This window comes from Callospermophilus lateralis, chromosome 3, assembly GCF_048772815.1.
Source record: "Callospermophilus lateralis isolate mCalLat2 chromosome 3, mCalLat2.hap1, whole genome shotgun sequence".
NCBI lineage: Eukaryota > Metazoa > Chordata > Mammalia > Rodentia > Sciuridae > Callospermophilus > Callospermophilus lateralis.
The window spans coordinates 120,527,327-120,553,930 of NC_135307.1; the positions used below are offsets into that span (position 1 = coordinate 120,527,327).

The window sequence follows — 26,604 nt, forward strand, 5'->3', positions numbered from 1 at the left end:
TTCCTGTGGAGCCTCAGTGTGAGGTCTCAGGTGTCCTGGGGCATCATGTGCAGTCTCCCCAGCCTGGCCCTTGTTCCTGTGTTGTGGCCTGGGGGACCACATTTCTGTCCTCTCCATGTCTTGGGTCAAAAGCCAGGTTATTCTGAGCACCCCTTTCCCTTCCTCTCACGGCAAAAAGTGTTCTAAGTTGTACAGATTTTACCTCCACAGAGTTGTGAATCTCTCTCTCTCTCTATTCCACTGCCCTCCTCTGGTTTGGATTTTCGTCACCTGGGCTATGATCTGTGGCAAGGCCTCCAGCTCGGCTTCCTCCAGTATAGCCTCCCTGCTGCAGCTTAGGGCATGGACCTTAAAAGTGCAGACACATCCATATTGTTGTCCTGTTTAAAGCCTCGGATGCTTCTCCACGCCTATTGTGTTTTTCCTTTTCTTTTTTTTTTTTTTTTTTGGTACCAGAGTTTGAACCCAGGGGTGCTTAACCACTGAGCCACATCCTTTTTATATTTTACTCAGAGACCGGGTCTCCTCCTGCCTCAGCCTTCCAAGCTGCTAGGATAACAGGCGCTCACCACCATGCCCGGTTTTTTGTTTTTCAAACTGTGTATAAATTGGTTTAGTGGTGGATGATAACCTTTGTTGTGTGTCAGATAAAATTGATTAGGATTGGAAGCATCCAAGTGAATCCCACATAGGAGGTTTTAAGTATTGTTTTGTGAGACTTAAGTTTCTGTTTTATACACACATATACAAATATGTGTTGACGGGTGGTGGTTGAAGCCAGATGTTTCCATGGGGTCACAGACAGGGAAATCCTCTAGCCCCTCCGTGTGATATAGTGGCCCCATGACAAACTCTACGCAGCTGTACTGCCTTGCCTGCCACCCTCCTGCTGAAAGCCTGACCTTGGCCATGGGTGCTTTTCTCCTCCAGTTTATGAGCTCCAGAATGCTCCATGAACACATCTTTATAGGCCTCTCACCAGTTATGGTGCTACTCCATAGGTCTGGCTGCCCCACTTGTCTTTAAAGTCCTCAAGGTCAGTGTTGAACCTTCTTCAGCCCTCTGCTCAGCTGCCCCTGGCCTGACCTGACTCTAGCAGCAATAGCCACCTATGGTTTGTCTGTCACGCGATAAGTAGTTTATGTAAACGTCATTTAATCCTCACAAAAGAGTGGTGAGAGAGATCATGAGGCACAGAACTATTTAGAACATCATGTACCAAAAGCCACATGGCTAGTGAGTAGTAAAGCTGCATGACACCCACATTTGGGTCTCTCTGGCTCTAGAGTCTTGCTACTCCCACACCATTAAGCCTTTTGAATATTTGTTACATGGATGTGTGTGGTAATGTCCTACTTCCTCTTTGGCTCTAGACTGTGTGTGCATGTGTGTGTGGTGCTGGGGATCAAACCCAGCACCTCACCCACACTATAAATGCTCTGCCTCTGAGCTCCATCCCTACCCCTCAAGATTTATCTTAGTGCATTGCTTAGGACTCAGATGTATGGTTCTTTGGGACACCCTGTTTTCCCAGGGCATGTTTTTGAATATAGGAGCTGTAAGGAAGGTGTTAGTCGTGGACATCTGTGTGCACCTCAGGCATGTGAGTTCAGCTGCCAGTGAGAGAAGTCCAGCTCTCGATGAGCCCTGCGGTGTATCCATTCTCAAGAGGTCTGCCCTTGCTTGCTTGTCCAATGTGTGGCAGACGTAAGACACTTTTCTTTGTTTCCTTTCCAGGTGGACCAGCGGGTGTTCAGAGACCTCATGAGTGAGAAGCTGCCTCGATTGCATGCCCACTTTGAACAGTACAAAGTCGACTACACCCTTATCACATTCAACTGGTTTCTGGTGGTTTTTGTGGACAGTGTTGTTAGTGACATCCTTTTTAAAATATGGGACTCTTTTCTTTATGAGGGACCAAAGGTGGGTTTTCCCAGCTCAGCTGTTCTCAAGAAACATGCTGTTGTCTGTTTTAGTGGTGGTGAGTGGCTGGTTCTCCTGGAACTCATGAGATTACCATGGCACCAGAGTGAGCTCAGTGTGGTGTACCACCAGAGAGCTTGGGAAACAGTAATTATTTGCTCTTTATCAAAAACATCCTGGGTCTGGAGTGTGGCTCGGGGATAGAGCACTTGCCTAGCATGCGCAAGGCCCTGGGTTCAACCCCCAGCACTTAACACACACACTCACAAAAAAACAGTCTGCTCTGATCACTGTGCTAGGCCTGGGAGTTTTGATGGTTCATGATCTGAATCTCACTATCCATCAGATGATGGTGGTGTTATCTCCATTATATGGATGAGATAGAGACCCAGAGATCTAATAAGCAGAGGATCAGGGGGCAAACTCAGGGGAGCCAACTTCAGAGACTTCATGGCCACAAGCCTCCCACTTGGTCTGTTGTGTGTTCTAAAATCAGTTTTTAATTAAGTAGTACATTTACATATTAAACTTAAATCATATAACTAAGGGTAGCAGAGGAAAGATCTCCCTGCTCCCCAGTCTCCTAGTTGCTCTTCTCAGTGTATTCTATATCCTTCTCAGAGTATTTTATGCATCTCTAAAAAATTTTCTAAGTCACTGTATCTTAGAGATAGTGACCTACCAGGGCTTACGGTCTGACTCATATATATTTTTTTATAACTCTGTAGTATTTCCTTGTACATATGAGCTGGAAATTTATATCAGAGCCCCTGACAATGGCCACTTAGGTCGTTTCCAGTCTCTTGCCACTTCAAACTATGCTACAGGACTCTCTTGGCACTTTGTCTTTCTACAGTACGTGTGTAGGTGTAGCCCTAGAGGTAGAAGTGCCAGCCTATGGTAGTCCATCTGTAGTGCTGGCGGTGATGCCTGATCCTTTGCAGAGCGGCCTCACCAGTTTATACTCCTACGGCAAAGTTTGAGTGTATGTTATTAACCACCCTCAACTTAATGCCTGACATAGTGCACGACCAGTTTTATAATCAAGTCTGTCATTATTAAAAAGGTTTCTCAGGGCATAAATAGTGTTCCTTTTGGGCCATAGGTAAGGTTGTAAAGAGAAAGATGACCTATTTGAACCCTGTAAACACTGCTTTGTAAATATGAGAAAGTACAGATTGGTGCAGATCATCCATGGTCCTTAGATGTGGAAAAAGCTATTTGTTCCAAAACTTCCAAGACCCCAGAAATCCATTCCCCCTAGCTTCAAAAACAGTACCCCCAAACAAATCAATAACAAAAATTGCTTCTCTTTCATTGTATTTAAAAGTCAGCATTTCAGGTCCCCACTCAGTAGCTGAGATGGGAACTGCCTCTAAGGTGGAGATTTCCAAGACTCAGAATCAAAAAACCCTGGTTTTATTTTTGTTTAAAATTGATTTCTAGGCTGGGCTTGGTGGTAGACACCTGTAATCCCAGTGATTTGAGAGGCTGAGGCAGGAGGCCAGCCTAAACAACTAAACTAGGCCCTAAGCAACTTAGTGAGATCCCATCTCAAAATTTTAAAAGGCTGGGGATGTGGCTCAGTGGTTAAGCACGCTGGGTTCAGTCTCTAGTACCAAAGAAAGTTGATTTCTAGTTCCAGTGTTCACTAAAAGGATTCTACAAAAGTCTCGTTGCTTCAAAGGGAGGTTTGGGCTGAATTATTAAAAACCACCGGAGAGTTTATTTTCCCATAAGAAAGGGCCTTGCCCAGCCAGTGGAAGTCACCCCTATAAGTGTCTGCCTCAGGGCGGGGCATCTCCAAAGCCCTGGGAGTGCCCTCCCAGTGCCAGACGTGTGCCTAGAGCCAGGGTGTCTCTATCTCCATTTACAGATTTTCTTGTCCTTTCCACAGGTGATTTTCCGTTTTGCCCTGGCACTTTTTAAATACAAGGAAGAGGAGATCCTGAAATTGCAGGACTCGATGTCTATATTCAAGTATCTCCGTTACTTCACTCGTACTATCCTTGATGCGAGGTGAGTCCTCAGGAGACTGTCCAGATGTCAGGGGAAAGGGCCACCTGGCCTCTGTCTCCTGGAGGGTATCCTGTCCTTGCTGTCTTCCAGCCATTGCGGGGTTCTGCATGAGAGAGGGAATTTCCTTCCAGTGAACAGGAATGGGAAGGAGGCTGGCCTTCCAGAGACTGGAAAGGAATTGAAATGAAGATGGTCTCATCCTCACTCTCACAAACACAAATCCCATCCGAAGCCATAGTCTCACATGGCTACAAGCATTTGCAGAGTGTCTACTATGTGGCAGGACTGTGCCAGGCACTGGGGATGATAGATGAGCTCCTGAACTTGAGGCCTCAGTTGGTGAGCAATGTGATGAGGAAGCCCAGGCCTGGGAAGAAAGTAGGCTGGGAAGGGGCAGTGGGGAGCGGAGGGGTGACTCTGGCAGAGCTGCCCTCTGGGCGTGCACAGGTTGGGAAGCAAGTGTATTCTGAGAGCTATGGAGAAGTTTAGCCAGGCTCTTGCTGGTGTGCATGGGCTTGCAGCTGGGCCATAGCAGAGCTGGACTGTCTAGGTTCCTGGAGATGGGGCTCGGGACTTGGATCTTCAATCTATGTTGGGAAGTCACTGTAGCTTAGGCAGAAGGATATGTCAAATTGGGATGGGACTGGCCACTGGCAGACCAGGGAATAATGGCTCTTTGAGGGGTCCAGGGAAGAAAGGTGGTAGCCTGGAGAGAGGTGGCCCCAGAGATGGGGAAAAGTGATGGGGGCAGATTGAAGAGAGTGGAGGAGGATTTGAACTTGGAAGACCCTGGGTTTCTGGCTTGGGCTGCCAGATGTCTATGAATGACCATGAATCATTTTGCTTCTGCCTTCCCCATCTACATGGTTATTTCCTGTTGTGGGCTACCCTTGTCACTATGTCTCCTGGACAACAGTTGGTTGCTGCTCTGGTCCTGGCAGTCAAATTGGCAGCAGAAGGTGGTGGCTGAAGACATACAAAGCTTTCTTGAGGCCATCACCATTGTTAGGCTTTTTTAAATAGTTTCAGCCTTGTTACCAACTCTAACAATAGTGACCTTATTTTATGAGAAAAGATACCTGAGTTGGGTACAGTGGCACCCCCCTATAATCCCAATGACCCTAGAGGCTGAGGCAGGAGGCTCACAAGTTCAAAGCCAGCCTCAGAAACTTAGCGAGGCCCTGAGCAAGCTACACTCTGTCTCAAAATTTAAAAAATAAAAGAAAAAGAAGAAGAATTGGGGATGCAGCTCAGTGGTTAAGCCCCCCTGGATTCAATCCCCAGTATCAAAATAAGTAGACAGATAGCTGGATGGACGGATGGATGGATGGATGGATGGACAGACAGACAGACAGATAAATAGGAAGGCTAACTGAGAATGATATTTGCCTTTGAAAAGCCTGATGCTAAATCCTAGGTGAGCCTTGAGGATTCTTGTTAATCTCACATTGGTCAGGATTACTTACAATGGCTGAGTGAACTTCCTCATGCCAGCAGTGAACTTTATTGAGAGCATTTTGGTTCCAGAGACGAATCTTACCTAAACCTGGATAGCCTTGTGCTGGAATCCTCAGTCCCCCTTCCCCCAGTCAGCCCCTTCCTGTCACCACCAGGCCAAGCTGGGCAGCTCCCACCCATCTTGCATTGTCCTGCAGCGCCACCTGGTGAGCAGCTCTTGGTGCAGTTTTCCCTTTGCTTTAGAAAGCCAAGGCCATCAGACCAAGAATTGCCAAATGCATTATGAATGACAGCAGTATTACTGGGGATGTTGTTGAAAGACTACAGATGTCCTGGCCCCACCTTTGTGCTGGAACCCCAATATTTTATAAGTTCCCCACACAAGTGGTTCCAGTGAGCACCAGTTCTGCAATTCATCGGTCATACAGAAAAGGAGAGAGGAGGCAGTGCAGCGGTACACACCTGTCATTCCATGACTGAGGAGTTCACAAGTTCAAGCTTTAACAACTTAGCAAGACCCAATCTCAAAATAAAATCTAATAAAGGTTTGGAGATGTAGCCCAGTGGTAGAATGCTTGTCTACAGGTGCAAAGGCCTGGATTCAATTCCCTATACCATCCCCCCCCCAAAAAAAAAAATGGCCAGAGGGTCAGGGAACGAAATTCTGTAGTTCTGTAGCCAGTTGCATTCAGGAGCCGTTGAGTTAAATGGTATTGACTTGTGGGAGTCTGTGAGGAGTTGAGTTTTATGGGTAGTGACTTGATTTCCCCTTGTTCCGAGCAGGGGCCACTGGGTCTAGTCAGTTCCCATTTGACTGGAGGAGTAAGTGAAAAATGTTAATTTAGTACTCTTGGTGTTCACTTTATGTAATCAAGAAGGGGGACTTAGTCTTGGGCTTGTGGAACCTGTGGGCTCAAAGCTGCAGGAGAGAAGGAACTGGTCTCGTGGGCTCTGGTGCCTGGTCCCTCACCAGCATTTCATTTTCCCCTGGGTTTTCAGTAGCCCCATCAGCAGGCTGAGTATGTGGCATGTGTCCCGGTCCTCACTTGCGGAGTCACTGTGTTTAGGCTTACCCTGACCTCTGGTGCTTACCTATCCTGAAATGTACAGGGGAGCTTGGCATTTGAATAAAGCCAACTTTCTCTCCTACCTCCTTGCAATAATAATCCTCTGTGTTAGAGTTAGGCAGATCAGAGGAGTAGGTGTTTTAAATAAAAGAGGCAGAAATCCTAGGGCTTGTGTATTCTTAATTTGTACATCTGTGTTAAATGTGGCCCAAGCTGCTGAGCAGCAGCAGGAGCAAATGGTTTGCTTCTGGTAGAGACAGGAGGCAGTCCTTCTGCCATGACAGCTGGGCCCAGGATGCTGGGCTTGGCAGAAGAATGGGGTGTGGGATGGGGTCAGCCCCTCAGTGCTAAAGCTTCCAGCTCCTCTCCTGACACAGTGTGGCTGGCCCTTGAGGCCTGGAGAGCCATAGCCAGACCTTGGGACGGGTCTTAACTCTGTTTTTATAAAAACTATTGACTGGTGGTTAAAGACAAGTTATCACAACTTTAAAACTCTTACCACACATGTACTTTGGATAATGATGTCTATCATATCCACCATCATTGCTAACCCCCTGCCCCCTCCCTTGCCCTCCCCTTTTATCATAAGTCGGTGCCTCGATCTGGGGATAATGTAAAAGGCTCCAGCTCCCTCATGTTTCTAGTCAATGCTGGTCATGTTGCTGCCTGGGTCTGACCGTTGTCACCAAGTTTGCTTTTTCATCCATTCTGGAGGAATTAAGTCTCAGGACAGTCTTCCTGATTATCTGCTCTGTGTGTGGCCTGATGGGGGCACTCATTGTACCTTCTCTCACCAAGCAAGAGTCAGATGTTGTTCTCAGAACCAAGTAACACCCACACCCTAGGAGATGACATTCCTGTTATCCCATGTGTGGACAAGGAAAGAGGCCAAAAGGGGGTTGGTGGCTCAACTCTGCAACTCCCAGTCACATCTAGAGGGGAGATCTGAGTCTGACAGGCAGGCAGAGCCTTTCGCTCAGCCACTGTGCCTCCTTGCCTGTCTGCAGGACGTAGGCCTGGCCTCCCTGGGTGGCACACACCCTCCCTGCTCCCCAGCCTCTGGGTTTTGCTGCTGTGGGGGCTTTGTGAGCACTTGCCTGAGCACTGCTGATGCTTGTCTCTGCCCTTCGTCCTGCCAGGAAACTGATCAGCATCTCCTTTGGGGACCTGAACCCCTTCCCCCTGCGCCAGATCCGGAACCGTCGCACCTACCACTTGGAGAAGGTCCGGCTGGAGCTGACAGAGCTGGAGGCCATCCGAGAGGACTTCCTGCGTGAGCGGGACACCAGCCCTGACAAAGGCGAGCTGGTCAGCGATGAGGAGGAGGACACCTAAGTGGACGCCCACCCAGGATGTTGCTCTTCTTCCCTTCACAACCAAAGTGTGTCAAAAGTGTGAACTGCAGGGGCATTTCTGCTTGTTTAAATGCCAGAATGTAACATCTGTGGTGTCTGGGAATCTGCTGGGCAGATGTCCAAAGCCAGACTGCACTTTCTTAGTTCCCATTTGGGGGCAGGGTCTCATCTGTTTACAGCCATCTCCATGCCACAACATTTGGCATCGCGATCATGCTTTTTGCCTGATTGGTGAATTGCCCCTCAGTTACAGTTGGCTGTTTCTAAGAGCCTGTTTACAGCATCTGTCAGCTGTGTTGGTGTTTGACCCTGTGAAAACCATCCTTTGCTGGACCTCTCCCAGGTTCTTTTGTACATAGGAGGCAATTGTGTACATCACAGGGCTTCAGAGTTTGGCTGCTTTAGGTGGCATAAGGTCAATGTGAAATGAGGGACTTCCTTAGAAAAGTAGACACATTCCATGTTGAGAAACAGCCTCCTTAGAGAGCCCAAGAATCCTGGCTTCAGCTGCCAACCATGCCCCACTTCTGGACTAGCTTTTGCCATCTCCTGCACAGCATTTTAAAACAGTAGCTCCCACCCTGCATCAGGGAGGGCCTGGCTCTGCAGCCAGCCCCGTGCACTTCTCATCTCACTGGCTATTCGCCCCTGCCTGCCATGTGCCTGACTGTCTCTGAGCTTCTGTGGAATGCTTTGCTTTGCATCTGGGAATTGCCTTGTAGAAGCCACTCTCCAAGTATGGCTCAGATAGGAGTCTAAGTTAGCTGCAGACTGCACCCTGGCATGCCCCTGATTGAGGGAACAGAGGAAGCTTTTGGGGGATTGCTTTTCAGGGTGTTGGTGCAGCTGCTGGGTGAGCCCTACTACATGGCAGAAACCTCGGCCTCCCCAGAGGTGGGCAGTGCTCCTGATGTCCCTCACCTAGCTAGCAGGTGGGGGAGGCTGCTGCCAGGCTCCTTTACTTAGAGCTAAGGCTTGGGTGAGCTCTCCGACAGTCTTCCTGCCACCCTCGCCACCCAGAGCACCTTTGTCCTTGAGCAAGGATGTAGGGTCTGTGGCCTCTTGATTTTGGGCTGCCTAGGCAATTTCTGGGGACTCAGAGCACTGCCTTTTTGAAGCCAGGAGAGAGGCTTTGAGTAAGGAAAGTTGTTTTTGCTGAAGTCCTGTGGACCATCACTGATGTGCGGATGTCATGAGAGAGTGTTTTCTGGCACAGTATTACTCCAACACAAGAGAAACAATCTTAAGTGGAATATTTTACACTACCTAGACACAAATCAGAAACAATCCTTAGTTGATACAAACACACTCAGACTAAGAATGGAAGCGATGCAAGTTCAAGAAGTGCTTTTTCCATAGCGCATGGTTTTCCTGTTCATCTTTTACTGTCAACATCCTAGCAGTTCCGTGGCTGAGCTGGTAGTTACTACTTGGCTGTTTCTAAGAGCCTGTTTACTAGAGCAAGCTCAGCTTCCTGGGCCTACTTTCTTAAGGTGTAGGGGGAACTGGTCCCTGTGTTCAGTCAAAACTCTTTTCTCTTTTCAGATACTGGGACTGTATTTATCATTGTGTACATCTTTAGAACAGTTGTTTGAAGCCCGGCTTCTTCAGGAAGCTGCCTGGGAGCAGGGCAGGCGTTGTAGTCTCACTACTGTTCTAGGAACTGCTGGGATCAAGTGCTGGAGAACCCTGCCACCAGCTTGTGAAATAGTGGCTGTCAGCTTAGGGGACAGCTGTGAGGAGGTGCTTGGGACTATGGCTAGGGCCCCATGGATCAGCTTCAGCTGTCCTCAGCTTTTAGTTCTCAAGTCAGCTCCCCCTGGAAGATGCCATCCCCAAACTTCCATGTAGTGGAGCTAAAATGCTCCCTTTAGGAATGGACTTATTTTATCCAGTTTACCCTGAAAAAAATGTTTCTTAGAAAGCACCTGGTGGAGCACTTGCCTACCAAGCATGAGGAGATGGACTGGGGACCCTTTCCTGGTGTTTCTTCCTAGAATAAAGTGCTTAATGTCCAGGGGGCTGAGAGGGAATCGTTGGCCTGGTTCCAGTTTGGGTCAGGATGGAGTGCCCCCCCTTCCATAGCCTTAGGTCCCACTGATTTGAGCCAACACTTCCCCTTCCCTCCCTCCACTGAAGAGAGACCTCCTCCTGCCTTCCAGGGCCCCAGGTCCCTCTTCCTCCCCTGGCCGCCTTGAAAGTGCCCCTTCTGCACGCTGCTGTTCATCTGAACCTTTGTTCTATAGCCAGCCCAGGGCCCCTGCGTGGTGGCCCTTGCAAGCTGAAAGGGTGGCCTCCAGCCTGCTTGCCTAAATGTGGGTGCCAAGGTGAGGGGAGCACCTCACACCTAGTGGGAATTCCCGACTCTGAAATTGATGGTTCTTTTTTTTTTTAATGGGTTGAACCTGTTAATACTTTTGTATATTTTCACTACAGTTTATATTTTTATAGGATATTTTATCAAGGTTTTCCTAGAGTCTGTACATCTATTTTATATAACAAGTTCTATTTTGTGTGCACAACTCCCTTGTATGTATTTATGTAAACCTGAGCCTCCTGGTTGCTCCCTCCTGTGCCCCTTTTGCCTCCAGCCTTGACTCTCACTTTTGCTCAGCCCTTTCCTCACCCCAGGTAGCCTCAGCCGCTACCTGTAGTCACGCTGATAGCAGACTACAGATTGCTGGGACCGATTCTGGTGTCAACTGCACCAGAATATTATATTGATATAGGAAGTACTCTAGCCAAGTACCCAGTCTTTGTTGTTTGTTTTTTTTTTTTTAACTAAATGTATACTGCACATCCCCCGCCCCCTGCTTTGCAGTATTATCTTCCCCCCTATGACCGGCAACTGGACCCAGCAGCTGGACAGCTGGGCGGCTGGGTGGCTGGGCCTGCTGGGGAAGTTCCGGCAGGGGAGAAACTGGCTGCGAAGCCCCATGTGTGCCACTGGTCATTCCACCCCTGCTGGGCAGCTGGAGGAAGAGGGACGTTGCCAGGTGACTGTCCATTTTATATCACAGCAGCTTCTATGCTGTCTTCAAGTTAAATTTTGGAATTATAAAGGAAAAAATAAAGTAATCTGTATAACATTCTGCCTTGAAAGGCAGTTATATTTCCTGGTGACAGGGTCTGCCCCAAGCAGGACAGGGGCTAGGGTGGGGACCTCTCCAACCTGCCAGCCTAGTGTTCTGGGTGTCCCTGCCCGTGGTTCTGGTGGGGTGGAACAGGACACGTTTGTCAGCAGTGGTCACTCTGGGAGACCCTGAGAGGTTGAAGCTGAGGGCAGAGCCTGGGAGCCAAAGGGGAATGCTGTTGCTGCGCCTAATGAAGCCCCTGCCAGAGAGCAGGCGCCCTCTTTCCGCCAGCTGTACCGTGCCCTGCCTGAGTCATGGCTTGTTTGCCTCCTGTCTGGGCTGACAGCTCAGGCCCTGCTGCCACTGGGGACACCTCTAGCCATCACTGGAAAAACACAAAAATGATTAAGACCAAATGTCTTTCCATCAAGTGGGGAATCCAGCAAGATTCCCACATAGATCAGGCCAGGACCTGGGATGCCGCTTCTCCTCTGGGAACACAGAGATTCAGCAAGTCTAGAGATTCCTGAGGTCATAATAGTAATGGCAGAGCTGGGACCCCAGGGCTCTGCCACTGTGCCAGCCCCTACTCCCTATCCCTTATAAGAGGCTGCCACTGAGAGCAGTCTTGATTGAGCCCTGGGAAGCCATTACTCAGAGCGTGGGCCTCCTTGGGCCAGTAGGGCTGCTGTAAACACAGACAGGAAGTGAGCCTGACACTCTTCCACCCTCTGTGGTGCTTGGACTCGTGCATGTTCCCGGTGACTGGCTTTCCTGAGTGACCTCTGATAGACTGCCCTGGGAGCCTGCAGGGGGCCCTCCGCCTGCCTGGTCAGAGGGGTCAACTGCTAAGGGAAGTCCAGAGCTCAGAACGGGAGATGGGGACCAGAGGCCTCCATCAGTCCTCTGTCACCAAGGTATGTGGCCTTGAGCCAGTCACTTCCCTCAGAGCCATGGGTTTCTCACCTGAAAATGGGGCATGTTCAGGACCAAAAGGTGTGAGCATGTGGAACTGGAAGCAGCTAAGCACACACCCTCCTGACCTCTAGGGACAGCTGCCTCTGCTCCCACACACTTCTCAACCCCTTCAGTCCTGTGACCCTTAGCACTGACTATTTCAGACCTCTGATATCGTTTGATGGTCTCAATCCCCAAGGAGTGATTGCCAATGTGTTCTCTCAGTCCTGAGTAGCCATATGGCCCACATCCAGTGCCTTCATAATGCCACTTGCATGGCTTCAGGGCCTACTCACCTTAGAGGCTGGGAATACTGTATTCCGGAGAATAGAATGTAAGAAGTGTCCCCTCTTAGAACTTCAGTGCCCCAAACTTGGAGAAGGAGGCAGAACACTTCCGGGAGGAGGACCAAACCCAAAGCTGGGGGAAGGGGAAGATATGGGCTGGAAAAAGGCATTTGTTCGTCACCTCCCTACCCCTGGCTTGGGCCCAGAACCCTCTTCAAAGCAACTTCATGCCCAGCTGCTCCTTGCTGTGTGTACCAGAGTCTTGCTCCATGGGACTAATGTTTTGTTGTTGTTGTTTTAATATTTTTTTAGTTATATATGGACACAATATCTTTATTTTGTTTATTTATTTTTATGTGTTGCTGAGGGTCGAATCCAGGGTCTCACATGCGTGAGGTGAGTGCTCTACCAGCTGAATCACAACCCCAGCCCCCGGGGACCAGGTTTTATAGGTAGGGAGGAGCACCCTGAGTCAGCCCTGAGTAGCCCAGTCCCATCTCTGAGCATGGAGATAAAGGAAAGGGACAAGTGGGGACCAAGAAGGATGAGACTGGCCAGTCTGCTCTTCCCCTCTCCACAGCTTTGTGCAGAGGAATTATAGGGTCAGGGAAGTGCCCAGGAACCCCAGACCCCGTCACCATTATGGTGGGGTAGTCCTGTGGTTGACAAGGTAGCCTTTTTTGTTTGACAATGCTTGGGCCTCCTCCTGTGAAACACATGTCTTTGAGGAACTTAAAGTGGGGGTCCCTTGAGAAAGGGCTGGGGTGGGGGGTTGCTGCTAGCAGGAGGCAGAAGTAAGGGGTGTGGACAGGGACTCTCAGGACTTTGTCAAGCTGTGTCCCTTGCCCAGAAAACCTTCCTACTCCTATTACCCAAGATTCTGCAGATATGCCTCCTGTAAGAAGCCACCCTCCACTCTGACACCAGGCCTCCCATGCCTACAGTAGGCGCCATTCTCTGTGGATTCCTTGGCTGCCGATCTGCACCCACCCACCCTCAAAGCAGATGAAAATCTATCTGTTGAAGGTGGGAACAGAGTATCCTAGAGGATCGAGGGTGAGGAGTGGTTTCTACTTGAGATTTCCCAAATCCAAAACGAAGCCAAACTGAGCTTTGGAACAGTAGATACTCATTTATATAAAACAATAATAATAAATGTTGCACAAATAGAATAAAAAAATACCTTTTTTCAAGGGGAGGGGAGTCCCCAGTGTGCTGCTGAGGGCCAGGGGGGCAGGAATAGCACCATTAGGGCGCGAGGGGCAGGGCTCTTGACACAGCCCGACACGGGGCGCTGAGGTCTGTGCGTGGTCTGTCTGTGCATCCTGGTGCGCGGTGCGATTCGAGGCTCAGGTCATCTCATGCCACCCGCTGATGACCTCGGGAGGGGACACCGTGGCCAAGTGGAGGACAGGAACGGCAGCACTGGGCACGGATGGTGGGCAGCTGGCAGCGGCCCAGCAGGCGCAGAGTCTCACAGAAACCAAAGGACAAGCGATCCCGCTCGCAGCCTGGGGATGGGGTGAGACCAGCCAGTCAGGGCCAAGGGGCGAGGCACCCAGAACCAGGCTCCACCACCCTTGTGCTGGGGTGAGGAGTGTCCCTGGGATTTTAACCTGTGCTGTCTCACCTGCCACCACTTCCACCCACCTGCCTTAAAGAGACTTCAGCAGCCAACCTCAGGAAACTGGGTTCCCAGGTTCTGGACGTCCTCCCTTGGATCCCCAGTAGAAAGCCACCAACTATTGTCCTTTCACTTGGCCTATCCCCAGAACTCTGGAGAACTGACACTGTTGAGTTCAGGTTTCTGGAGGAAAGGTCCTGAGATCCCATCCCTGACCCACTCAGGTGTCCATGAGTAGCCAAAGAGCCTGCTCAGGGCTGGGGGCCTCCAATCTGCATCCTTGCTCACCCTTGGTACCTGACAGATACTAGCACACAACTGAGTCTCAGACACTTATGCCAGCTTGCAATAGTCTCTGCCCCACGATTCTGTCATCCCCTCTCAGCATGAGTACACCTGTCCTGCCAGGTCTCTGTGACTACCTTCCCTGACGTGAGCCACGTTTAGCCTCAGATTCTAGGTCAAAGGCCAGAACAGAGTCTCATCTTGGGCCAGTCCCACACTTCTCAGCTGTGCAATGAAGCCCCGAGAGGAGGCCTTGGTCAGGGCCAGACGGGCCATCAGTGGCCACCAGGAATTGAGAGCAGGCCTCCTGGGGAGGGAAGATACAGCAGCTGTGTTTGTCAGTGGGGATGAGGCTTGGCTGGGTCTCTACCCAGTGGCTATCAGAGCTATTTTAGGAAGTGGCTTAACTCCAGACTCCTGGCCTTGCTCCCAATGCCGTGGCTGGTCTGCTGCTGACAGCCCCCAGCTACTGCCAGGGCCTTGCTCACTCCAGCAGACTCCCAGGGGAGGAAGAGCAGGAGGGCAACAGCCACCCTGGGACATCCCTGGGCTTGGCAGAGGGCACAAGGCAGCAGGCAGGGTCCTCCACCCTGGCTTTGGGTAGTAACTCCAAACCACACATCTGCAGACCTGCATCTAGTCGCTTGTGGCGACCTAAGACCCTGAAACAGGCTCCTCACTTCTGAGGCTGTGATTCCCTCCTATCAATAACCCCCACCTCCACAGGCAGGCGGATGTGGCCATGCTGGGTCACTTATCTTGCCACATTGACCACACACCCTGGAGTTTCCAGGATTTCCAAATATCCTGCCACACCACCCCACAAACCATCAAAACATCCTGGGAATTCTAGGGACTTAGGGTCCAAGATACCTCCCAGGGTAGTACCCTTCACTGGTTGCAGAAGAAAACTCTTAATTTGCCATGCATGACCTCCTCACACAATCCCTTTCTTGCAGCCCATCCCAACCCCTGGGAGACCTTGCAAGTCCAGAGCCTTCTGAGCCAGGCCTTTCCTTGATTTTAGGTCCTGTGGAGCCTCAGTTCCTGCTCTATCTCCCATCTGATCCTCACCACACGGGATCATAAATACCCAACCCCTGGCTGGTTCTGAGCCCAGTGTCAGGGATGAAGAGGAGCCATGGCCCTTTAGCCCTGAAGGCAATTGCTGTGACGCCTGTACCCAGCTTGAGCTATGTCCAAGAGGTGTCTGAGATGCTTGTGGATGAATGCTGAGGGTGGGTGAGAGCAGGGCAGGTGGATGCAGGGGACTGGCATTTCTGCTGGGTCTTGAAGCAGGAGGGCCATCCTGCAGTTGGGGTCAGAAAGCATGGCAGTGGCTGCTCTGGCCCTAAGTAAGGGCCACCTAGGAGCCAGCTACGGGTAGAGAAGGCTGTGTTGAGCAAGGGAGAGTAGGTAGATACCCAGAGGCCCTGACCCTAACCCTGATGGCAGGTCCAATAGCCACAGACTCCATCCTGGGGACAGGGGGCTGACAGCCAATAGGCTTGGGGCACTGTTCTTAGTATACACAGTGCCAAGCCTCTGGGTTCCCTCGGTTGCCAGAGGCAGCCCTGGGATTCTCCCTGACATTGCAACGGAGGATGACCGAGGCTGCCAGAGGGAGGAAGTCATTTTTCCCAAACACCCTCTAAGTGCCTTTGCAGTGTGGGCCTTTCACCCCCAGGCTCCTACATGAGGGTTGCCAGCCCCTTTACACATGAGGAAAGGAAGCCCAGGGAAAGAATGGAGCCCAAGGCCACGTAGCTGGTGAAGGGAGCCCAGGTGCTGGGTCCAGGGCCATACTGTTCTGTGTTCCGGACTGCTGGGGGCAGGAAGGAAGTGGTGGTGGTTGGGGCCGGGGGCGGGGGGTGTCCAGAGCCACCTCTGGCCCAGGTTCTTTACCAAGAGGACCCAGCTGGCCAGGAAGGCAACAATGCTGGAAGTTAGCAGGACCCTGGAGGGAGGCTCCTTCCCGTGCTTATATTGCTCACCCCAGGCAGCCCTCGCCTGGCTGGGAATGGACAGTCCAGAGCTGGGCGTGAGGCTCCCCCAGGCCCAGCTTCCACACAGCCACAGGATATCCTGGCCTCAATGGGGAATAAGACCCAGAGCGAAAAAGATCTGTCTAAGGTCACACAACAACTTAGGAGCCAAGGCCACCCCCTCCACCCCCCTGAGGCTAGAGAAGCTATCTGCAGGATGCCCTGTGTGGCTGGGATTCCCCTTGGCAGAGTCCCAGCACAGCCCCAGCTTCAGTGTGGCATCCTGAGGCCACACACAGCTCTTGAGCCCAGACTGCAGCTTCAGGCTCAGCGGAGCTGTGGGGGGTGACTGTCTGATGACTCCATTTCCCCACTGTCCTCCTCATGCTGCCCGGCCCGCAGCAGAGTGCAGGCAGTGGGGTCACTCACGTGGAGGCTCAACCAGCTCACAGTCCTCAGTGCCACAGGGCCGGGAGCTCTCAGGCCAGGCTTCATGGCCACACTTGTCACTGTCTTCTTCAGGCAGTCCCGTCTGGGTATTGACACACTTGACTAGGCGCCGCTGGACACCACCGCCACAGGGGGCCGAGCACTGCATTAGAAAGGAGTTGAGTGTCCCTGGGCCCAACCTTCACAGGCATCCCTGGGCAGTGCCACTAGGAAGCCAGTCCTTCATCTGGTGCCAGATCAGCAGTGGGCCTAGTCCCATTCCCAGGGCCTACAGTGGCACTTGGACCTACTCCCACTTGCAGGATCCGTTCCTGCAGGGGGTGAGGGGGTCTAAGAGCAGCAGGGAGCATCTCCAGGTCTTTCAGGGCAAGCCCCTCACAGGAGACTTGCCCAAGTGGCCTGAGCAGAGTGGGCAGAGACTTGGACAATACAGCACAGTAACCAAGGAACAGGGGGAGGATCCGCCACAGCCCATGGGCAGCAGAAAGGTGGACCTTTATCAACCACGGCCACCACGCTGATCCAGGCTGTTAGCAGCTAGGGGTCTGGCCATTTAAAAAGCCCTAAAAAATAGGTCTAATCTGTGCCAACATTGCACCAGGATCTGTGTTTTCATTGTTATTACTTCATCTAACCCTTCCACAGCTGTGCCCATTTGACAAATGGGCGAACACTGGCCGAGCAAGGCCAAAACAATCTACCCAGAGTGACTTAGCAGCCAGTGGGACAAGGATCTAAACTCAGGCCCAAATCTGAAATCCCTGAACTTCTCAGCCCCAAACAGGGGCTCCTTTTCTATCCCCTTCTGACATACTGGCCTGTGCTCTGTTCCCTGAATACCCTAAGGTCCTTGTTCCCGCCTCAGGACTTTGAAGAACATGGAGCTTTCTTTATCCTCCTCCTTGGCATTGATGAATCCTTGTCTCCACACAAAGTCCCTGTGGCCTGACATGACAGGACACATCCATTTTTCTCTTCATCTATTTCTCCCTGGCAAGGTGCAAGGACTCTGTCTGGTCACCTCTGTCTCTGCAGTGGCTGCAAAGAGCCCAGTACCTGGCACACACCCAACAGTTTACTCTCCGACTAAGAACCCGGCAGAGCCTGCTGAGCACTGCTCAGCCCCTGCTCACCTGGCCCCAGGGGCCCACCACCCACTGTGTGCAGGGGTGGGTGTTACACGGCCTTGTGGAGTTGGGTCTCAGCGCCTCCTCACAGAGGCCCGGCTCCGGGCAGGTCACCAGACGCTGCTGTTCTCCACCACCACAGGCCTCAGAGCACTAGGAAGACAGGGGAGGTGTCAGGCACGGTCAGGATCTGAGGGTGTCCCTGGGTCCCACCCCAGACTCCCAGGCCTCACCTCCCTCCAGGAAGAGGTGTACCAGCTGAGGCAGGGCTGGGCCCCACAGGGCTGGCGGGTGGGTGGCTTGGCAGGCCCAGGCTGGCAGTGGAAGGGCCGTAGCGGCCGGAGGTCCCGTGTATCCACACACTGCACGTCCCGCACTGAGGAACCTCCGCCACAGCTGCGGGAGCACTGGGGACCAAGGTACAGGTGTGCGCACCCCACCCCCAAACACAAGACCCAGCAAGGAGTGTGGCAGAGCAGGAAGCAGATCACTCGCCCCAAGGAGGCGCCAAGGGTGGCCAGCCCTGGGCAGCAAGGCAGGGATGGGACAGATAGAGAAAGGGACAAGGAAGAGTGGGTGAAAGGGAAGTCCAGAGGGAGGGGGTAAGTACAGAGAAAGGGAGCCAGCCAACAGGAGCAAAGGCTGGGACAGATTGAGCCAAATGAAGAGACTGAAAAGACATTCGAAAGGAAGACAATCAAGCGCACAGACAGGGTGGAGCCTCCCCGCCCTCATCTGGGAGCACAGACCCAGAGCCCAGGGCTCCACCCCACACCCTGGGGCTGCTGCCCTGGCTTGGTCTTCCCCTCACGAACCTTGCTCCAGTTGCCCGTGTGCCAGGCAGCACAGGGCCGCAGGTGGCAGCGGCGAGCAGGCTGGGGCCGACCAGCAGGGGCGCAGTCCTCCTCCCGGCCAGAGCTGCAGTGCACCAGCCTCCAGATGGCACCCAGGCCGCAGGTGGTGGAGCACTATGGGGCAGAGGTCAGTGAGCGCCAGGCAATCCCGCCCTGCCAGACACCCAGAGCAAGGGGGTTGCCGACCTTCGTGAGTAGGATCTCGGCCAACCTGGGACACCCTCTCCTGGTTTCCTTCTGCAAAATGGACTCCTCCACCCTCCCTTCTAAGGTGACTGTGTAAAATCAAATCCCACCAGCAGCCAACTGAGACCTGCAGGCACCTCACATCAGCTATCCTGGCAAGGCTGGTCACTTCCCAGAATCACCAGCAAAGGAAGTCTGGGTTCTGGTCCCAGCAGCCAAATTGGTAGGCAAACCCTGACAAAGCCAGCCCCTTCTATCCCCTAATTAGGGATCTGAACAGGAGTTTGCTTCTCCTACAGTGACAATCTTGGGACCTAGGGAGAGGGTACAGGCCAACTCCTTTCCATACAGGGCCGGGCCTGGGAGTCATAAGAGAAAGTTTCCTCCTAACACAGCTATGTGAGCTGAGCAACCTGTCCCCAGAGGCATGCAAGCCAGTGCCAGGATCTCCCCCAGGTGGAGCTGCTTCTGTGCCTACCACTGCTCTCCCTCTGTGCTGCTCAGAAGTAGGCCCTCTGGGGACTCAAGGCACAGGCAGATGGGCCTCCTCACTCCATTCCCACTGCTCAGATGGGAAACTGAGGCCTTATGGGGCAGACTGGCCACAGGCCACATGGAGGGCCCCATGGAGCTCTGCATGACAGAGCTGGGGCAAGCCTCCCGCACTCATGAGATCCACCCCCTACACTGTCAGTTTCCTAATCCCAGGAATCCCCGGCCTCCAGCGGGCAGGATAGACAGGGCGTATGCCCTGCTCTGCTCATTTCCAGACAAGGGAACTGAGTCCCTGAGGTCCTTCTCAAACTCCCAGCCCCCCGTGACCCTGCACCACTTGCCTGGCTCCAGTTCCCCACTTGCCAGCTGGCATTCCTGGTGGGCATCAGGCCTGCGGGGGACCCCTCCTCGGCCACGGTGGGCTCCAGAGGCTGGGCCTCAGGGGCTCTGCTGCTGTCCACAGGACTGTCCTGAGTTGGTGTGGGCATCAGTGCAGGGTTCAGGGGCACCTCAGGGCGAGAGATCTCAGGTTGGTCTGAGGGTCCTGGGTTCAGGACAGTCACCCAAGGCTTGTGCCCTAGGTCAGTAGGCACTACTGGAAGGAAGGTCCCTGGCACTGCCAGAGTCTGCAGGTCCCTTGAGCCTGATCCTGGGGTTGAAAAGGTAGGAGTTCCCAGCTCCAGGGGGGTGTCCCTGCTCCAGATCCCTGGCATGGTGGCCATGGGAGGAGGAAGGGGAGGATCCACCCCCACAGTGGGCCATGGCTGTCTGTGCACAGGTCCTAAGTCACCCTCCAGAGCAGGGCCCCCAGCCACAGTTCCTCCTGTCCACAGCTCCACCATGTCAGGGCTAGGAGAGGCATGGGTAGTGTCAATGGAGGGCAATGGGGATTGCATGGAGCTGGGGCTTTGGGGCAGGTGAGGTGCTCTGTGGCCTGTAGTTTCCTCCTCGTCCTTGGAAATCTCATTGGTCCCGTCCCACCATGGAGGGGGTGGCTGGTTCTGGCTGTCCTCCCCCACTAGGAACTCATTTGGGCTCCCAGGAGCAGTAGGCGTCTTCGTATCTTTGACTAAAGCAGGGGATCTGGTCAAGATGGGGATCCCAAGGTCAGGAGCCCTGCCGGGAGCATCTTCCTGAGACAAGAAATTGACCAAGGGATTCCCAGGGTTCTGCTCCAAAGGTGGGATTGGGGAGTGGCCAGCCTGGCTGGGCCAAGAGCCAGGGGACCAAGCTTCCTGAAACTCCTCTTCCTTGGATCCAGGAGGCTCTGTGATGGGCAAGGGAGTATTGGTAGGAGGCTCAGCAGGAGAGCTCTGGGGTGGGGGCATCCAATCCCCTGTGCCCCCCAGGTCTGGGATGGGCTTCTCAAAGGGCCCATAAGACAGGTCCTCATGGAAATTAATGAAATTGTAGTCATAGTAGAAGTCATCCACAAACACAGGTCCCGGCAAGTCCAGTTTCAGGTCCTCCTCTTCGATGGCATTGCCCATGCCTGCTGGCTCAGGCGAGGAGGTGGGCAAAGGGCGTGGGGCTGGGTGGTGTGGGATGAAGTTAACCTCACTGAAGAGCTCAGGGCTGGAGGAACCACTGCCAGAGCCTTCAGGCCCCAGTGCATTCAGAGACTGCGGGCAGGGTGGTAGAGAGCAGGTGGCTTCACTTGCTGGTCGCTGGGCCTCATCACAGGGGACACCAGTGTCATTAGTGCAGAGGATACTTCGGTGCTGAGTGCCAACTCCACATGTCACTGAACACTACAAGGGAAGCCAAAGTGAGGAACTCAGACTAGGAGAGGGGCATGGCAGGGTGACCTGCCCACTGCCCAAGGTAAGAGTGTCCTCTCAGCCAGCCCTCTCTGGCCCTACCCAGCTCAAGACAATGGTTTGTGGCCATGGTTTGTCAGAGGCACCCTGATCCCTGAGGTTTTGGGGGTACAGGCTGTACCCTATAATGCCCAGGCTCCCTATCCACCCAAGTTACCAGGCAATAAGTGACCCCAGGCAGGCCATCAGTAGCCAAAGGCCAATGGAGGACCTACAGTGGGTCCCCTCCCATTCCCCTGCTCACCTGAGACCAGTGCCCCACAGCCCAGGTGGCAGGACAGGGCACGTGGTGGTTGCATGAGGTTACTGCAGGGGGCCGGGGAAGGTGTTCACAGGCAGAAGGTTCCAGAGCCCTCTGTTCATCCAGCCCCACGCTGCGAAGGCAGAGCACAGCCCTGCGGGAGAGGCCTTGAGGCCCACAGGAGTGGGAGCAGAGTTGCCACTCCCCTACCCACCACCTGTTGAGGGGTACACAGTTGCATCAGTGTGGCATCAAAGAGATGGCATCAGGCTTGTGAGCAGGGAGGCCCCAGCTAGGCTTCTAAGCCCTTAGGGTCCAGCAAGGATCAGGTCTGAGTTCAGAGGAAGAGTTCCTGGAACTCCCAAGCCCAGGTGGGTGCCCAGCCCTCTTCACTCCTGCTACCCTCCTCCACAGGACCTGAGCAAGGCCAGGAGCTTGAGGAATGGGCAGGGATGTCTAGACCTTGCACCCCAGGTCCAAGCTGGGATCAGGCTTCAGCCTTGGAAATAAGTCATGGCCCACCCCCCCTCTCTTCCTAGGGTTTCAGGGCTCCCTGATGTAGGAGTCTGTAGCAGGACCAGAACACCTGGGGAGGGGGCACTAGGCTTACCTGGCAGGGCAGAGCTCCTCATTGCACTTCCTTTGGCGGTCATCAGGCCGACTCAGGGGGTCACAGTGTCCCTCATCCACAAGTCCTGCTTGACGCTCCATGCAGTACACACTCTGCCTCTGCACACCTGGGAGCCACAGGGGTTCAACCTGTGCCTGGCACCCAGTGTGCCCCAGCCCAAGCTGCCCTCTCCCAAAGACAAGTCACACCCTCTAGGCCACAAACCTCCCAGAACAAGGGCTCACTGCCCATGTCAGGAGGAAAGCAGGACTCTGTCACCTTCTTCTCACTGTCCTCCCGAACTTCAACCTCACCGCCTCCCCTGAAATCCGCCCCCAAGACGCCCTTGGGGAGGCAGCAGAACGTGAAGTTTAGTGGACTGGGTGCCCAGCCCCACGGCTTCCTAGAACAGAGGCCTTGGGCAGCTCAAGCAGCCTCTCTGATCCTCAGTACTCTCATCTGTGATTGCTTTCAAGTCCTGGGGTGAGGATCATATGTGGCCACATGTGTGCAGACAGCCTGTGCCTGGCACATCCTAAGACTGCAGTGAGGGCCAGCCTCTGGGTCACGGCTGTGTCTGCCTCTGTTCTCACCTGAGCCACAGGTGACTGTGCACTTGCTCCAGGGCCCATAGTGCCAGGAGAACTCAGGCGGCAGCACCTCACTCTGGTCATAGGCCTCCCTGTGGATGGTGTACTCATAGCGCACCCCGGGGTTGCTTTCCTGGAACAGTAGCTAGGGCAAGCAGATGGGGGCCCTGTGAGCATCAGGACCTGCCACCAGAATAAGCATCCTACGGGAGCTCATCCCAGCTACCTCCGTGAACTGGGGTTACACCAGGGGACCATTTTAGAGATGGCAAACCTGAGGTAGAGGCTCTAGCAGTTGGGCCTCTGTGACAGCCAGGGTGTTGTCCTGGAGGAGTAAGCCAGGGTCTGTGACAGCCCAGGACTTACTCCTCCAAGACAACACCCTGCCATGGGAGGCCGAGCCCTGGGGACCCCCACCTTGGCTCCCCCTGCCTGGGTCTTGGGAGGCAGGCACCTGGATCCAGACAGGCTCACTGGTGGGACCTGGGGATGTGAGGTTCTCCCGGTTGCCCATGCGAGCATATGTGAAGGTGGTGCCTGCCACCTCGTAGTCCCCATTCCACTGGATGGTCCAGCCACCGTTGAGGAAGTACTTATCCGGGTCCTCGCTCCGCAGGGCCAGGAAGTTGGCAGCCTCGGCCACCTCCTCGATGAGGATCTCACGAGCACCGGCCGGGATCAGCCCCACATCCACGTAGCCTGTTGGCCAGGGGTTGTGCACGGGTTGTGCCTGGGTAGGAGGGCTGGCTGCCCCCAACCTCCCTCCACTTGCCCCTGCTGCTGCTAAAGATTCTACCTTTAGCTTCAGATTCTGAGTTCTAAAAGACTGGGTCACCAAAGCCTCACAGAGGTCTGCAAATCCTGCTCCCATGGCCCATGGCCCATGGCCCGTGACCTTGGAACCTAAACTGGTCTCACTGTCACAAGGCTGGTCCTAGCTCTGACAATTGGGACCTACATGATCTAAGGCACCAGAATGCCTGGTCCTTCCTCATGGTACATCCTCCTCATCCCTACACAGCTTGCATTTGTCCTTTTCGTTAAGGAACATCCCCTCAGGACACAGCACTACTCCAAGTGCATACACAAAGGTAACAACCCTGTGACACAGGTACTACTGTTATCTCCACTTTGCATATGAGGAAACTGAGGCACAGGGGGATCAGGTAGCTTCCACAAGGGTCTGATGGGATGTGATCAGGCTCCAGTCTGTGCTATAATCAACCAGCTACAGTCTCTGGGATGAAATCTAAGTTGCTTGGCCTGGCATTCAAGGACCCAGAGGCAGCCACCTCGCTCCAGGTTCTAGAAAGGGCATACATTTTCTTGCCTCTGGGCTTTGACATGAGGCTTCCTCTAATTGGGATGCCTCTCCCCATCTCCTCTGAGTCCTTTAGCATTCAACTCAATTCCACTTCTAAATAGGAAGGCGTCTCTGATGTCCCCAGGCCAAGACCTTCCTCTTCAGTGCCCTCTCAGCCCGCTGGGCGTTGCTACACTACAGCTGCCCCAGTGAAGGTCTAACACCCTGTCAGGCTGTGAGCTCTCCACCTCAGTGTGGCCCTCAGCCATCACTTGGCACACAGCCAGGGTGAGGGCTGGTGGAGCTGGAGGGCCTTTCAATCTTCATAAAAGAGCAAACTTATGAAAGTACAGAGGGCTACACACAAGCCCTCTGGAAAGATATGGACACCTGGGCCGGGGACCCTGACTCCTGCAAGGATCCTGCTCCAGGCATTCTTGCCATCTCTAGTCTGGGTGGGGATCACAGAAGCCCTGAGGATGAGGAAGAGGCCACCAGGTTAAGAATAAACCCCCTCCCCCAACAGCAGTCCCAACCCATACCCAGTCCCTCAGCCTCTTCGAAGGTCCCGCTCACGGTGTGACAGGTGGAGCCGTTGCCATGGCACACACCACAGCGGTCCTCCACAGCACCCGAGTCAATCTCGAAGTCACAGCCCACATTCTGCAACACATGAGAGAGAGGCCCCTTGTGCTGGGCTGTCAGCCCTCTCTGGTCTCCATCCCCATGGTTCTTCCAGGGTGGACAGGAGAGAGCTTGGTAGGGGTCAGGAGTCCTTGCTCTGGGCCCTAGCCCACCACAGTTGTGCTGTCTGAGCCTGCACAAACCTCTTCCTGAGCCTTTGTTTCCCAGATGCGGGGAGATCAACCTATCCTTCAAAGGCATATTGTGAGCATGCATGAGCCAAGAGACAGGAAAAGTCATAAAAGGGTGCAGGAAGACAGAGAAGCTGGTACACCATGGGCTCCTGACCAGTGTGCACAGGGATTTTCCAGAAACAGGATTCACTGTCAAAGGCACTAGTTTAGCACCTCCCTATTGGTCCACCTCTGATGCCCACCTGCTTAGAGGGCAAAAAGCTGGGGTAAGAAGGTGGCTGGGAACATAAGCAGGGAAATAAAAACAGGAATTGTTACCAAAGACTGATGGCTAACTTTGCCAGTGCAGAGTCCTGAATGGCACAGGTACCACCTTGTTAACCTTTCCTATTGTAGAGGCCACAATTGCCTGGGCTCATCCAGCCAGGAGCAGGGGAGCTTCTGCCTAGGCTCTGTGCCATGCAGGCATGCCAGGACAGTGGTGGGCAGCCAGTGGGGATGAGGTGGCAGTGCAGAGGCTGGGAGTGTGAGGTCATTAGGGGGCAGAGGCTGGATGCCCACTGATATAGCCTGGGAAGAGTAGCCGGAGAGGGGCCAGGAAAGAGCCAGAGAAGGACCTGGTGCCCACCAGTGGGGCTGGGAACAGGTGGTCCTGGGAGACCCTCTTGCTATCTAGGCACACCTTGCAGATGCCGTTGATGCAGAGGTCACGGCTGGCCTGGCCCTGGTAGCAGGGAGTGCCATCAACCACAGCGTCCCGCAGCTTCTCAGCAAAGTACTCGTTCGAGGGCCGGCAATGCAGTTCACAGGGGTTCACTGGGGGCCCAAGTAGAGGACTCATCAGGAACAGCCAAGGCAGGTGTTATGGAGGTCACCAGAAAGACCCCTCTGCAACACACATCAGTGGCAGGCCAGGGGCTCTGAGCAGCACCAACATGCTAGAGGCTCCAGCTTGGCTGGCAGTTATCCGCACAGCTGCAGGCTGAGGAGCTAGGAGTGAGTGGCAGCCCCAAGGGAGGAGGAGCTGAGGGCTAAGGGTAACAACTGGGCCTCCTGTCTGTATCAATGGGTAACCTTGGGCCCACGTGTCTCCAGCCCTTTGGACCTCAGTGTCCCCATGGGCGGCAGGACTCACCGTCATTGATCACAGGCACCCATGTGTGCAGCTGGCCCTTGTAGAGCATAGCATCAAAGTGGCTGCACTGGATGTGGCGGAAAGAGGGGCGGCCGGGAGGACAGGCCTGAAGGTTGCAGAGCCGGAAGCGCTTCCGCTCACCCACACAGTACTTGCCCTTGTATTTGGGCCTATGGGGAGAGCCAGGGAAGGAGCCACATGAGTACACCACCAGTGTGTGCTATGGAGCTAGATCTGTAACCCCCAACTCCACCACCCGTCTTTGCTTACGCTGCTCTACCCTCTCGAGCTGACCACCCTCTGGCCCAGATACATGCTCTCTGTTTGTAAGAACTAAAGGAAGACAGCAGCAAGAAATCTGGGTTCTGTCCCCAACCTGCTACGGACAAGTGTTCAGCTATCCTCCAGGTTGCCTCAGAGGGCTGCTGAGAGGCTGGGACACCCAGTGGACATGACTGACACCAGCCCATGAGGCCAGCATACAGACTTGGACCTGGTGGCAATATCCTGGGCTGGGTCAAAAGGAAGTCCCAGGAGCCCACCCAGCCAGAAGGCTGCCAGAGCACAGCACCTGCACCCCACCCCCATCTAGGCTAGGGTGACCAGCCCCACCTGGCTCAGCCAAGGCCAGGACATGTGAAGTTACAGGCCACAGCCCTGGGCAGGCACAAACCTGGGGCTGGCTCTGACTCTCAGGTGACCCCACTGAAGAGGCTCATTCAGAGAAGCCAGCAGTCCCTTGGTGTGCTGGCCTCTGTGTCTCACTAAGTTTTCATATTGTCTCTGTTAGATGGAGAAACTGAGCCCGGGAGGGTGGTCACCCACCCAGGACACTCAGCCATCCCTTCAGTGCTGCCCAATTCTTCCAGCTGCCCCCATTTCACTGCACACCCATGTCGTACCTCTGATGTCACTGAGCAGCCACCTGCTGAGAACTTGCT

The 26,604-nt window shown here is 53.7% G+C and overlaps 2 protein-coding genes across 4 annotated transcripts in view; one reads left to right on the forward strand and one right to left on the reverse strand.

The window, feature by feature from the left end:
* The window catches only part of Tbc1d2b (TBC1 domain family member 2B), a 74,476-nt gene extending 63,877 nt beyond the window's left edge, over nt 1–10,599 (forward strand). For all 3 annotated transcript variants that reach the window (XM_076851221.2, XM_076851220.2, XM_076851222.2), the window contains exons 11-13: nt 1,738–1,923; nt 3,821–3,942; nt 7,607–10,599. In XM_076851221.2, coding sequence (XP_076707336.1) covers nt 1,738–1,923; nt 3,821–3,942; nt 7,607–7,802 — 504 coding nt within the window. In that variant the 3' untranslated portion in view covers nt 7,803–10,599. The remainder of the gene's footprint in view (nt 1–1,737; nt 1,924–3,820; nt 3,943–7,606) is intronic.
* A 2,457-nt stretch (nt 10,600–13,056) lies between these two features.
* Adamts7 (ADAM metallopeptidase with thrombospondin type 1 motif 7) overlaps nt 13,057–26,604 on the reverse strand; it is a 45,575-nt gene continuing 32,027 nt past the window's right edge. The window contains exons 12-24 of the mRNA XM_076851219.2: nt 25,664–25,833; nt 25,211–25,344; nt 24,253–24,373; nt 22,862–23,106; nt 22,411–22,552; nt 21,818–21,944; nt 21,211–21,424; nt 19,488–20,897; nt 18,427–18,579; nt 17,845–18,018; nt 17,618–17,764; nt 16,464–16,626; nt 13,057–13,651 (exon numbers count right to left, since the gene is read on the reverse strand). Of these exons, the coding sequence (XP_076707334.2) occupies nt 13,500–13,651; nt 16,464–16,626; nt 17,618–17,764; nt 17,845–18,018; nt 18,427–18,579; nt 19,488–20,897; nt 21,211–21,424; nt 21,818–21,944; nt 22,411–22,552; nt 22,862–23,106; nt 24,253–24,373; nt 25,211–25,344; nt 25,664–25,833 (3,352 nt within the window). The 3' untranslated portion in view covers nt 13,057–13,499. The remainder of the gene's footprint in view (nt 13,652–16,463; nt 16,627–17,617; nt 17,765–17,844; nt 18,019–18,426; nt 18,580–19,487; nt 20,898–21,210; nt 21,425–21,817; nt 21,945–22,410; nt 22,553–22,861; nt 23,107–24,252; nt 24,374–25,210; nt 25,345–25,663; nt 25,834–26,604) is intronic.